This window comes from Stegodyphus dumicola, chromosome 1 (assembly GCF_044657685.1).
Source record: "Stegodyphus dumicola isolate Sdum_Otavi_A_Nest chromosome 1, ASM4465768v1".
NCBI classification, from domain to species: domain Eukaryota; kingdom Metazoa; phylum Arthropoda; class Arachnida; order Araneae; family Eresidae; genus Stegodyphus; species Stegodyphus dumicola.
The window spans coordinates 100292117-100307400 of record NC_140768.1 but is presented as its reverse complement, the minus strand read 5'-3'; the positions used below and the strand labels follow the sequence as shown (position 1 = coordinate 100307400).

At 33.3% G+C, this 15284-nt stretch overlaps 1 protein-coding gene across 3 annotated transcripts in view; it reads right to left on the bottom strand.

The window, feature by feature from the left end:
* Positions 1-15284, bottom strand: part of AspRS-m (aspartyl-tRNA synthetase, mitochondrial) — a 141842-nt gene that overhangs the window by 90914 nt on the left and 35644 nt on the right. For all 3 annotated transcript variants that reach the window (XM_035369315.2, XM_085818214.1, XM_035369314.2), the window contains exon 7: positions 3704-3775. In XM_035369315.2, the coding sequence (XP_035225206.2) occupies positions 3704-3775 (72 nt within the window). The remainder of the gene's footprint in view (positions 1-3703; positions 3776-15284) is intronic.

The following is a 15284-nucleotide window of genomic DNA, read 5'->3' as shown; positions in this document are numbered from 1 at the left end:
GTTATTTTACCGTTTTGGGCACGAAAAATGACAGAAATAAGTGAATATTGATAATCAATTTGTTAAAACATAAAATATTAACCTTATTATTGCAAAATACAAATAATATCACATTCAAATAATAGTAAATTATTTTTAAATGCTTATGTTAGTCAGGTGGAAAAGCAATGAAGTATTTTTATATAGAAATTTAAAAATTTATTTTTTAATAACTATATTTTAAAATCTAAGCTAGTTTGAATATTTATCTGTCCTACACTGTTGATTTATCATTGAATCGAAGACAGCTTGTCTGAAATAAAAATCTCTTGCAGCTCATCACAGCTCATTACTTGAGAATAAGTCTTTTGCATTTACATGGTTCCTTTTTTACTTCCTTGTACGAAGTAAAAAGGAAGTATTGTAATCGCGAAATGGTATGGTAAACAAAGTGAATTTTAAAGAATGCATTTATTCTATTGTGGTTTATGCGCTGTCGGCGAAATAGATTTAATTCAATCCAATAAGTTTAAATGAAATGCAAGAAAAAATGTGTATAATTTAATATTCCGTACAAGGAAGTTATGTGGTGTACACATCAGATTTTTTATTCCCCTGATATATAACAATCTAAAGTATGCCATCATTTTCACTCAGGTAACAGTGCAGTCTCTATCTCTTGAGTTTTTTGCCTTTTAGTAAACTTATGTATTTATTTGTGCATTCCACAATTTCATCAAACATATTTATATCAAGTATTTTAAAAAATGTTTCCATTTCACCCTTTATATACTTAGCATGGTGTTTTAGGCCAGGTAACACTCACAATATTCATCTTATTCGTCTTTGAGCAGTTTGCATACTTCTGTTTCTGCCACTTAGAAGATTTATCCTTACTAACATAGAATATATCATCATCATTCCTTTTTTTATATCATTATTACTATCATCATTTGAAATTTATTGTTCAGATTCAGTGCTGATATTATTTATCTCTATATTTTCCTCACTCAGATTGCTACTATTCTCACATCCAAATTTTTTTTTTTTTTTTTGTCTTTTTTTTCTTCATCAGATAATTCTTGAAGAATGCGAGCAAAATCAGCTGGTTGCACATAATTTTTTGCCATGAAAACCGATATAAAATTATAGCTGAATTTATAAAAATTAAAATAATACACATCAATTTATAACACAAAATTACAAAATATTTGACAAAAAAAGCATTTTCCAAATTTCACTCGCGACCACATGCGTGTCGTAACTTTTACGATGAAGGTGCCACGTAGTGCAAAAGCCCAGTAAAAAAAACAAAAAAGTCATATGACTTCCTGTTGGCACATTCCATGATGTGGGGAAGTGTTGAAAGGAGGAAACGACATTCAGACATCTCAGCTGCGATTTGCGAAAAGTCTCGAATTTGTCGTAAACTTTGTGAAAAGCGCGTATGCTGGAAGGTTAAAATAGCATAGAGACACTCCAGAGATGCATCAGCCAAATGAAGCTAAAAGAACAAAGCTTCTTGAAAAGTGATCCCAAAGTAATATGTCATGAATAATAATGTAATTGGTTACAGTATCTTAGTAATATACTGCTCAGTATTACATTTTAGAGTTGTTTGCATGACCAGTAAGGGAAGCCTGCTATCATGAGATAGCATTACACCTGGAGTATTAGCCGTGTACCTCTATAAACTAGAGAAAGGACATACTCTGGTAGGATTCTGTTATCTTTGACAGTGCTGGTCCAACTTCCTCTTTACTTGATTGTGATGACCTTTGGCCTCAATAATGAAGTAGAATTCATCACTGAATATAAGCAGATGCCAAATAGCAGTCAAACATGATAATCAGGCATGGGATCATTACAAACAATGTTGATGATGTTGGAATGATAAAAGCAGATGTCACTGTCTTAGCCAAGTGTAATGAAAAGATAGAAGGTACTACAGGTGGTATGGAAGAAGTTAGAGTAAGTTGCATTATAAACAATATTACACTAAAGCAATTAGAGCTTTAGTTATCCCTTCCTTATACCTACCATATCATAACATCATATTCAACTTCACTCTTTGCAGACCATTAACAACTTTGCACTGCTTCTTCAGAAAACTATTTTATTAGTTAATGTAATTATTAAAATGTTAAGACTATATAAACATAACACACAGAACATTTAAATGCAATACCCGGCATTGAAATTGCAACACCAAGAAGGAGTGTCCCAAAAATTATACAAATTTCAGGATAGATGCACATTACCGAGTTATGTGAATGATGTGAAATGTGCAGCTCTTCAGCACATGTTGAAGAAGATGTAATGGAACGAACCTGCAGAATGTTCAATTTTCATGCCATTATTTCTGCTAGGGAAATCATCGTAGAAAATTTGTCCTTGTCTCAGTGGACCATATAGTAGCAGAAAATGCAAAGCCATCATCAACGGAGGCAGTTCCAGCAGACAGATGATTTTACAAGGGGCATGGTGATCAGACTGAGATGGATAGGTTTGATCATAAGCCAAATCTCAGCTGACACATACCTGGAAGCATCCACAGTGCACCTGCTATGGCGACAATGGTTGCAACAAGGAAATGTGGCAAGTTTGAGAGGAGCCAGTACAGCCAGAGTGACGTCAGCATGTATAGATCGATGCATTCACTGATAAGTAGTGGCGCACCTGCAAGCCACTTCTATCTCCTTTCTGCAGCATATTCAAGACACCCTGGATGTTCCTATATTGACCAGCACAATTTGCTGTTGATTGATGGCTGGTGGCTATTAAGAAGACTGCCATAAACACCAACATCTGCAATGGTGCTGGGCTCGAGCAATGTGGCATGGCATTACATGTTCTGTGATGAGTCACGCTTCTATTTCGGCAATGATAGTCACCACATATGAGTGTGCCTCCGATGTGGAGACAGATCCAGTTCAGCAGCAATTGTGGAACACCTCACCACACGACATCATGGTTTGGGCACATTTGCATATGATTCCAGGTCACCTCTAGTTTGTATTCAAGGGTCTGTGATGGCCCAACGATATGTGGACGATGTGCTATGGCCAGTGATACTCTCCTACCTTCAGGGAGTACCCAGTGCCCTTTATCAGCAGGATAAAGCCCAACCACGCACTGCTTGCATAAGCCAATGTATTGTGCAAGATTTACAGATGCTTACCTGGCCACTGTTCTTTTATGATCTCTCAGCAATCGAACACATTTGGGATGCGATTGGATGCCATTTACAGACCCCTGCTATTGCCACTTTCAGAAGACAAACTGTGGAAAATGGTTGATGGAATGGAGAGCAGTTCTTAAGGACACCATCTGTAGTCTCACTGACTCTGCACCTAGACCTGTTGATTGGTGTTTTCCTGTCCAAGGTGGTCCTACAACCTACTGAGATGATGCTGTTCTTGTTCTGTATTATGCATATCATTTTGAAATAAGAATCACTTATTGTTCATTGCTGTCTTTCTCTAATCTGCTGAATTTCATCATTTTTTGGTCACTCCTTCTTGGTGTTGCATTTTCAATGTTGAAAGTGTAATTTTATACACATTGTTAAGAATAAAGAAGAAATAAGAAAAATGATGCTCCGCAGAAATATATAAAAAAAGTTACAACTTTTTGAACATTTCTTACAAAAACAACATCTTAACAGTTGGATAAAATTTTTAATATGTGGCTTTCCATTTCTCCATACATAAATATGATTTACCTGTTGAGGACTCTGTGTCAGAGCATAGACATTTCCAGGAAATTTAGTTGGAACTATAAATTCTTTAGCACCCTAGTAAAGAAAACAAGCATTATTTCTTGAATTTTATGAAAATCCTTCTTCAGTCAGCATAATGAAAAAATTTAAAACCTACTGAAAGTTACTTGTCATACATACAATATTGATACACATATACTCACACACACACACAATAGTCCTTTGACAGTAATGAATTCAACAGCAACAATAAACATATAATCCTCTTAATTTTTTGCAACATGCAGACATCAAGTTAAATCTCTTTTCATTATTAAAATAATCTCTTTCAAAAGAATTATTGTTTAATCAATGTTTATTCTGAAAGAGAATTATAATAGATATGCTGCCAAATTAGAAATTTTCAGAATTATATTAGCTACTTTGATTATTATTACCAATCTTAAGATGAAATTTAAATATAATGCCTTTCACATATGACTGGATATTAAATAAATATTACAATTATTAACATATTATTAAATTAACATTAATTTATTAATATTAATTAATCAATAAATTATTAAATCAACATTACTTACTTATTATTATTATGCAATTAATATAAATTAATTCATTCGTCAACGCATGAGCATATACGTTTACACATGCGCGTAATACCTTTACGCATGCACATATGCGTGTACACATGCATGTTTAATGTGTAACGGACAGTATAAGCTAAGCTAAAATTATCTAATTATCTATTTCAGTTAATGTTGCTGATTGCGCTGTTCCTGAATCTTCGAATTGGATCCGGCTTATTATTTGTTGCAGACTGTTAGAGCAATTTTATAAAAGTAAGCTTAAACTTTCGATTATGTCAAATAGAATTTCTAATGCTGGATACTGCCAAAGGATCTACAAAGCGAAAGCATGTTTCGATGTCCATCAAACAAAAAGTGGAATTACTGCAAAAAATGGATAAAGGCATATCCTTTGTTTCTCTAACCATTCCGAAATCTGTTTATCAATTTCCCGCTGCTCTGCGGGGGGAACGTCGCGGCAGGCAATGAACTGGAAGTTGATCTGTCAGCACTATCGTTATCTTCAGGGCAGATGTTTTTATTTTATTCAGATTATAATCCCTTACTAAATGTAGTATTTCATCTTGATGTACTCTGTCTTTGATATGATTTAAATCAAATTCCTCGTCATTATAAATATCCCGAATACGCATCAAATAGTTTTCTGGTTGCAATTTTCTAATTTCGACTAAGCGTAATGTATGCTTTACGCATGCACGCATTAAAAGAAATGTTTAATAAAGTAAACAAATACAGTCAAAAGTCGTTAATTCGGACACCCATAATCCGGAATGATCTATAATCCGGACCTCAAAGCTAAAATCTTTCTGCGCATGCGCCGCATTGACGCATGCCCACAGGCGTTTTACTCGTGCGCCCAAGACATTTACGACTGCGCATGTGCGTCTGCACAAGTGCAGAATACGTTTTCGCGTGTGCGTTTAATGTATAACGGACGGTATAAGCTAAAATTATCTAATTATCTATTTCAGTTAATGTTGATGATTGCGTTGTTCCTTAATCTTCGAATTGGATCCGGCTTATTATTTTTTGCAGATCTTAAGAGCAATTTTCTAAAAGTAAGCTTGAACTTTCGATTATGTCAAATAGAATTTCCGATGCTGGAGCTCCCAAAGGATCTAGAAAACAAAAGTATGTTTCGATGTCCATCAAACAAAAAACGAATTGATACAAAAAAAAAATGGATAAAGGCATATTCTTTGTTTATCTAACCGTTCCGAAATCTGTTTATCAATTTCAGGCTGCTCTGCGCCGGGGGGGGGGACGTCGCGGCGCGCAACGAACTGGAAGTTGATTTGTCAACACTATCGTTATCTTCAGAGCAGATGTTTTTATTTTATTCGGCTTATAATTCCTTACTAAATGTAGTATTTAATTTCGATGTACTCTGTCTTTGATATGATTTAAATCAAATTCCTCGTCATTATAAATACCACGAATACAAATCAAATAGTTTTCTGGTTGCAATTTTCTAATTTCGGCTATGCGTAAGGTATGCTTTACGCATCCGCGCGTTGAAAGAAATGTTTAATAAAGTAAACAAATAAATATTAGGCTTCTTTTTTGGTAAATTTTGATACCCTTTAGATCATAATTGCTCATTATTTTACAAATTACGGTTTCATATTTTTAATTTTATAATTTCTGCATGCCATCTTACCAGATTTAAACTGATGATCTATAATCCGGAAAAATCGATAATCAGGAATCACCGAAGTCCCGACGAGTCTGGATTAAAGACTTTTGACTGTATTATCTAACTATATTATATATATATTTTAATGAAGAGAAATATGCCCTAGACCATGAATCATGAACATCTCACATCATGAAAATTCGTTCATGAACATACTATTTGGGGAAAAAAGCCTCAGATCGTAAACACTCAAATCAGCAACAAATGATTTTCAAAGATGCTTTGAGATAACCTCTAACATACAATTAACAATTAGAGACTTTTAGAAACCTTATTTTTATGTTTTGATCACTTAACTCACACTAACAAAGGCAGGCAGCAAATGATTTACAGAACCATAAATTCAACCTAGAAGAAATTAGGACTCAATTGTGTTTCTTTCACATTGAGGAATTTTTTTACTTTGCTGCTTGTCACTTTGTTTCTCTAGGAAAAGCCATGAACTTGGAAGTCTATGGTAAAGTGAAGGAGTTACCGAAAAATTATAAAAATCATTTCAAGAAAAAAGAACTTCAGAGGCAGCAACAAAAAGTGATTCTGGACTAAATGTTGGACTAAATTCTGAGTTGAGAAAAGGAAGGAAGAGGAGGAAGGAAGGTAAAACGATCTATTTATGCAAAATGGAACATTTTCATGTAGCATTATCAGCTTGATAAAACAGTAGTAAGGTATAAGCAGTTTCAGAGCCATCTCTCATTTTAGAAACATTTTAAAACATAGACAACAACAAATCACAATGGACAAATTTTGAGTAAAACAGAGGCTCAATGAATCTTTAACAGACAGTGTCTTATTAGGAGTGCTAGGAGGTTAAAAATACCCTAGAAAGGCAGTTTTTACAGAAGGGAACTCTTCATGCAAACAATAACATTTCCTCTTCGCCCCTTTCCATCTATGTTATCTGCTCTCCTTGATACAGTAGAATAAAATAAAATAAAATTTTTGTCTTATTTTACCTGCTTAACATCGGATTTACCTTATTTTTTTTGGGGGGGGGAAGAGGAACTGTTGTAAAGCGTAAACAAGCAATAATTTGTTGCCCACAAGTGGATTTAATTTTAAATTTCTGTGGGAAAAATAGTTTTGATTTATGAACATTTGGATGACAAATTATACTCATAAAATATAGTTTCACTGCATTTCAACACACCTTAGTAAGTACTTACATTCTAGTAACACAGAAATGGATTTTACAACTTAAGATATTTTATGTTAATTAGCCTATTTTTATAATTTGGATCTTCACTAGAACTTCTTTACATTAGCCCTCACCAAAATGGAAATAATAAAGAGTATTTAAGGCAAGGGTTTTGAATATTTTAGAGAAAGAGCTTTTAGCAGACACTAACATCTTTGTTTTCTCTCATTAGTTCTGCCAGTTAGTGTATTTATTATTGGAATTAGCCATTTTGCTAGATCATACCATTACTAGTTTTTCAGCTTAATTAAGAAAATCTGGGTAGTCCCAGACTACGAATCCATTTCAGACTGTATTTTCAGTTTCCTATTTAATACCTCCAAGTCGTAGAGTTTGATTATAGGCATAAACTGTACCTTCTGTTACATTCAAGCTTTAACAAAAAGGTTTATTTAAAACCTTTACAAGACTGTCACATTTCCACAGATAGAGCTGGCAGTCTTAATAGTGTCTGAAGGACAATTAAGTGGTATTACACAAAGTACTCTATGACATTTTCAGCAACACGCCATGTAATTAAATAATATTCTATGCAATATTCTATAACATTAAAAAAATTTTGTAACTCTTCCTTAAAAGCAATACTTTCCCTTAATAATATACTATTAGCACTGACCCCAAATTTTTCATGGTCTGCCTCATTATGAGGCAAACCATAAAAAATTTGAAAGTTTCATGAGACAATGAAAGTTTTAAAACAGTTAGGATCAAATAAAAGAATTGAATGAACAAGATACAGTTCCTTCCCTATGTAATCAAAAATACTTACTAACCCTGAGTAATGTAAGGTTTAAAATTCTGCACAAGTATCATGAAATGAAAGGTGTACATTTTATATTAAAACTTCACCACATGTTTGTAAGCAGGATTTTCCTTTTTTGTTTCATTATTAAGATAGTATTGTGTTGTAATTATTGTGTTTTCAATAATATTATAATATGTAGTATTAAGAGACTAGTGTGTTGTAATACAAAATACAAAAATGCAGTACATGATAGAACTACACCCTTTACAACATTTGTTACACAGTACTATGGATGCTGACTGAATTATGTTTGAAGTTTGAAACATCTGAATAACTTTAAATCTTAATGTATTTTTTAAAATCTTTTTATATAATAAATGATACACAGGATGCCCTGAAATTATGCAATTATCATAAAATTATGAACTCTAATGAAGCATGTATAAAATCAAAATAAATGCAAGGAAGGTTTCACAACATTTCATATAATCTTTTCAGGTTTTAAATGCCCCACTCTGCAAAGATATTAGAATCACAAATGTTTATGCCCTGCTCAAAATTTGAACCCGGATCCAATAGTATGGGAATCCTATGCTAACACACCTATCCTATTCTAATAATAGTACATCTAGGCTAACATCATACTGTTTCAGAAAATGAGACCCCCAATCTGTATGGCTATTTAACCTATAATTTTTGTTTAAAATTTTTTAAACTTCTTTAATCCTGTTATCTGATACTGAATTGGATTACCATTATCATTCACTCTATTTCCATTTAAAACTGTCTTCTATCATGGTATCCTTTTTTAATTTCCATACGAATATCTACACCCCCCACACACATAGAGTGGTGTGTAAATTAATGTGAAAAAGAAGAAATATTCCCATAATTTGATTTCCTGAGTTTCACAGGCCTAATTTACACCTGATATTTAACTGTGATTATGTTTACCTATTTACTGTTTTGTACTGTATTACTTTTAAGTGATTCAGTGTTGTTCTCTTGAGATAATTTTTCTGTAAATTTTAAATGATAGACCTCACTCCAGAGAAAAACGTAAGATAGTGACATTAAGTAAACACTCTTCTATGACACAGAAGGAGGTTGCTAAAGTGTGTAATGTAAGTCTGGCTAATAAAATATTGGATGGTTTAACAAGATAGGCAGTTTATCACTCCCATAGAAAGAAAAGTGTGGGAGAATGTAAAAAAACTAGTGTCAGTGATGATTCTATTTTTACTAAGAGAAAATCCAACAAAATCCTATGTTGACAAGTTTTGACTTCTAAACAGATTTAGCAGAGTCAGGTATTCATGTTTGTGTCTCCACTGTTCATCACAAGCTACTAGAAACTGATTGTAAAGCTGTCCATACTTATTTAAGAAAAGAAAAAAATTCTAACTAAGCTGATGATGAAAAAGAGACTATTGTGGGTAAGAAAATATGAAAACGGAGTGAAAAACAATGAGAAAATGTTTTACTTTCAGATGATCTTTATTTTCAGATTTGTGCAAGGTCAGAGGTCTTGCTATGCCATGAAATCACACAGTGAGAAAAATGTCTCCTAAACATATTGACCAGTGTATAAGAAAATATTTTGGAGGTGCTTCTGTTCATGGGCCAGCATCACTATTGCCAAATGATGGAATGATGAACTCCAACAAATATATTGAAGTGATTAAATGAAAAGCAATTCTTTAGCTTAAAGGAACTCTGGCCAACAGGTCATGACTGTAAATATTAAGTTTAATTAAAATTTATGGAAAACCCTCCAGGCCATGCATGCATCTCATTTTGGATTATGAATGATTCGAATTTAATCTAGAATTTTCATTACAAATGGTGCATCCGCTATGGGAAAGAATCTGATTAATTTGAAATTTTGTGTTTTTCGCCTTTTGAATTAGCTTTGTAAGTGAAGACTACTCACCTCTGATAATTTATTAAAATGGAACAGAAGACACTAAATAAGAATTGAGCACATATACGTGCTTCCGTAACTCAAATTATTAAAAATGTAGATGAGTATTTAAAAGGAAAAAAAACAAGAAGAGTTAGAAAATTGTTTGGAATTGTTAAATAGTAAAGAAACAGAATTACATGATTTAAATGAAAAAATACAAAATTTAATTGAAGATGAATCAAAACTAGATTCAGATATTAACACTTATATGGAATATAACGATAAAATAATAATAATGAAGTCTAAAATCAATCGTTATTTAAGGAAATACAATACAGTCAAAAGTCGTTAATCCGGACTCGTCGGGACTTCGGCGATTCCGGATTATCGATTTTTCCGGATTATAGATCATCAGTTTAAATCTCGTAAGATGGCATGCAGAAATTCTAAAATTAAAAATATGAAACCGTAATTTATGAAATAAAGAACAATTATGATCTAAAGGGTATCAAAATTTACAAAAAAAAGCTTAATATTTATTTGTTTACTTTATTAAACATTTCTCTCAATGTAAGTTGTTTAAGTTGCTTCATTTTATGTGATAATACTTTCTCTTTAATTCTATAAAAAGACATAATTTCTTGTTCAGTTACAAAGTTCCGCTGTTCAAGTCCCGTTAATTGCTGTGCCGAGAATACCGACTAACTTGTCAATCGAAATTTTTTCGTTTTCACTAAGCTCTCTGTCACATTCTTCATGTCTTTATCCATTTTTTGCAGTAATTCCACTTTTTGTTTGTTGGACATCGAAACATACTTTCGTTTTGTAGATCCTTTGGAAGTTCGAGCATCGGAAATTCTATTTGACATAATCGAAAGTTCAAGTTTACTTTTATAAAATTGCTCTTACAGTCTGCAAAAAATAATAAGCGGGATCCAATTCGAAGATTAAGGAACAACGCAATCATTAGCATTAACTGAAATAGATAATTAGATAATTTTAGCTTACACCGTCCGTTATACATTAAACGCACAGGCGAAAACGTATTCTGAACTTGCGCACACGCATATGCGCAGTAGTCAAGGTCTTACGCGCACGCGTAAAACACCTGTGCGCATGTGCCAACGCGGCGCATGCACAGAAAGTTTTTAGCTTTGAGGTCCGGATTATAGATCATTCCGGATTATGGGTGTCCGAATTAACGACTTTTGACTGTACTCAAAATATCAACACGAATTTAAATAATTCATCTACAGAAGTTGAAACCGAAAGACAGATTGAAAGTAACATGAAATTGCCCAAACTGTTAATTCACAAATTTTCTGGAGACTATAATGATTGGATGAACTTTTTTTATTCATTCAAGGTCACTATTCCTGACAATGTTACACTTTCGAAGATCGAAAAATTTAATTATTTGAGAACTTATTTATGTGGAAATGCAGCATCAGCCATATAGGGTTTCTCAATCTCAGAGGCTAATTATGACTCTGCTATAGACATTCTTAAAAATAGATTCAGTCAAAGGGACCTTATTATCAACACACACATTTCTAATCTCTTAAATTTAAATCCCGTTCAAAGTTCAAGTAAAGTGGCAAAATTGCGAAAACTTTATGATACAATTAACGTTCAAGTCAGAAGCCTTTTAGCATTCGGTGTGAAACCAGAAGCATATTCCAACATATTTATTCCAATTTTGATGAAAATTGTCTTGAACGATGTAACTTTAGAATTTCATCGTACAAATACTGGAAATCCTTCAACCTACGATTTAAACAAATTTCTAGACTTTCTCCGATTAGAAATAGAATCATAAGAAAAAATTAATTCGTTATCCTTTCCACACAAGTCAAAACCGGAAATGAAAGGTATTAACAGATATCCACCGACGCCGAAACATAAACAAACTGTCACCACACATGAATTTATGGCAGCTGCAGCATCATCAAATCGAAACTGCATTTTTTGTTTTCAAAACCATGACTCAGAGTCCTGTTTATGCTTTACAGTTAATGAGAAGAGACATATTTTGAAGAACCAAGCGCGGTGTTTCCTTTGTCTTGCCCCTAAACACAAAACCTCACAATGCCGGCAACGTCAAACTAAAGTTTGTAAAATTTGCAAAGGTAAACATTCAGATGCCATATGTTTTAAATCCAGTTCGATAGTTATAAATACACTAAGTGATAAAAAGGATGGTATATCAATTTCGAGAAATGATACACAAACTAAGGAACAGAAAGAAGAAATTGTTTCGGCCATTTCGCATGGTGTAAATAACACAATTCTTTTACAGACTTGCACGATAAAAGTTAAAACAGCTAAGGAAAAGGTGTTTGCCAGACTTCTCTTGGATAGCGGAAGTATGAAAAGTTTTTGTGCTCGCGAGTTAGCGCACAGATTAAAGTCATAAGAAAAGAAAAATTGTCTGTCTACGCTTTTGGGAACAGCTCACCCATCCAAAAAATTTATGACGTAGCTAAATTAACTTTAGAACATAGAAGTTCTCCCGATTCTAGAATAGAAGTTGAATTATTAGTAACTGATCATATATCAGGTACAGATATTCCTCCTCCTAAATCAGAAGAAATTAAGCAAAACAGACAATTAAAAAATTTGATGCTCGCAGATTTTCCCGATTGTAAAAAACCCAATGCCATTCTGATTAGTGCAGATTATTATTACAACATAGTAATGGGACACGTTAAATACTTAAGCAAAAATCTTGTTACAGTGGAAACTATTTTCGGCTGGTGCCTACATGGACGAAAACGTGATGATGATGTCTCTTTAGCTTTCAATATAGCTGTAGGGGAAGATTTAATTTCCAAACAAATAAAAAAATTTTGGGACTTGGAAAACTCAAGACTTATTGATAAGAGGGAAAACTTCGATTCAACTGAAAATGAAGTCATCGAATATTTCGAATCAAATATAACATATGAAAATTCTCGCTATAAAGTTAGATTGCCTTGCAAACATGACACATCAAATCTAAATATTAATAGGGAAATCGCGGAAGAAAGATTTTATCGACTTAGAAAATGATTTAAAAAAAATCCTAAACTATTTTCCAAATACAGGAACGTATTAAAAGATCAGTTAGAACAAAATATTATCGAACCAGTTACAGAAATTTCAAATGAAGAGGATGTCGTGTTTTACTTACTACAGAGGGAAGTTATACGCGAGGATCAAGCTACAAGTAAATTACGTATTGTTTATGATGCATCATTGCATGCCCCAGGATCCATTTCTTTAAATGACTGTCTACATGTTGGGCCAAATTTATATCCTGAAATATTCGAAATATTGTTAAGATTTCGGTATAATCCAATAGTCTTCACCGCAGATATAAAACAAGCCTTTTTACAGATTCTCATACATGAAAAAGATCGGGACGTAACCAGGTTTCTGTTTTCCGAATTCCCTAATGATGAAACCATTTCTCCTGACATATATAGGTTCACTAGAGTTTTATTCAGAATAAATAGTAGTCCATTTCTATTAGCCGCTACCATCAAACATCATCTGAAAAAATATAATAAACTTTATCCTACAATGGTTCACATTTTGAATGAGAACGTATATGTTAATGATGTGATTGTAAGCCAACTAACGATCATTGAAGCATTAACTACAAGTCTAGAATTGATCCAAATATTTAAGGAAGCAAACATGCAGCTTGAAAAATGGCATAGTAACTCGAGACAACTATATGAATTGTGAGTAACACAAGAGTATCGTTCCAGATGAAAATCCTGAAGATTTTAATAGAGAAAATTTCCCATTCAAGGTCTTAGGTATGGCATGGGATAATTCAAAGGATTTACTGTATTTTGATGTTCGGAACTTATTGTCTTTCACATCTAAACCAATAGAAACAAAACGATTTCTTCTACAAGTGTTGGGTTGGATATTCGATCTGATTGGAATTTTAGGACCTTTCACTGTTAGAATAAAGTGCTTAATACAGAAGATTTGGTCGTCACAAATAGATTGGGATGAACCATTGCCTGAAGATTTGTCCTCTGAATGGAGAAAGTGTGAAGAGCTACGACAGGAAGTAAAGAAATCAAAACGACCTTTGTCTCTTCTAAAAATAGGGTAGCCCCATTAAAATTTCTTACTTTACCGAGGTTAGAATTAATGGGGGCATTGTTATCAGTTAAGTTAGTCAGCAATATTATGAAAGCACTGAAATTGAAAATTCCGTGCTATTTTCGGACAGACTTAACAATTACTTATTTTTGTATCCAAAAACAACCTGAAGCCTTCAAACCCTTTGTCAAGAATTGTGTTGAAGAAATACAAAAATTGAGTTCACCTCAAGATGGCATTATTGCCCAGGTGTCGACAACCCTGCAGATCTCGTATCTTGGGGAACGAAGATTTCCAAGTTAATAAACAAGACCATTTGGACGCAAGGTCCCCAGTGGCTTCAACTCCCTCACGAACTTTGGCCAAGATTAAATATTAAAGAAACAATAGATGAAAACAAACTGGAATATTGAAAGGGATCCCGTGATATACATCAACTTGAATGTACAATCGAAAAAAGTACATATGATCTTTCAACATATCGAAATATAGCAAATTAGAGAAGGTGTTAAGAGTCACTGCTTGAACAACACATTTTATTAGAAAATTAAGAAAAACTAGCGACATTCAAGGAACTCTCACAGCTGAAGAGTTACAAGAAGAAGAAAATTTCTGGATAAGGTCAGAGCAAAAGAAGTTTTTGCCGAAGAACATAAATCCCTTAAAAAAGGTAATTTGGTTGAAAAAAAATTCTCCTTTGTACAACTTTCTTCCTTTCATTGATGAAAAGAAAATCATGAGGTTGAGAGAAAGATTGGAATTTTCTCACTTCTCACTAGATAACAAACATCCAATAATCCTACCTAAAAATTCCCGATTGACAATACTAATTGTACGCAAAGAACATGAGAAGATAATGCATGGAGGAATTGCTGCAACTTTAGCTAAAGTCAGATCACGCTTCTGGATTCCTAAAGGATGACAGTTAGTCAAAAAAGCATTAAAAGGTTGTATAATTTGCCAAAAATATTTAGCTAAATCAGCAGACCAGATGACAGTAAAAAGGATAGAATCCAAGAATCACCTCCATTTGCAGTCTGTGGAATTGATTTCGCCGGACCAGTTTACGTAAAGAATTTTAAAGACACTCGAAAATCCTATATTGTTTTGTTCATTTGTTCAGTGACCAGAGCGGTACATTTAGAACTTCTATCAGATATGTCAACAGAATCCTTTTTACTTGCATTTCGTGAATTTTTGAGCAGAAGAGGAAACTGCATAATCATCTACTCTGTCAATGCCAAGACCTTTAAGAGGACAAAGAAAGAACTTGAGAATTTTTCAAAAGATGACAAATTCAAGAATTTCATTGCTAAAGAAAGAATCCATTGGAAATTTATAATCGAAT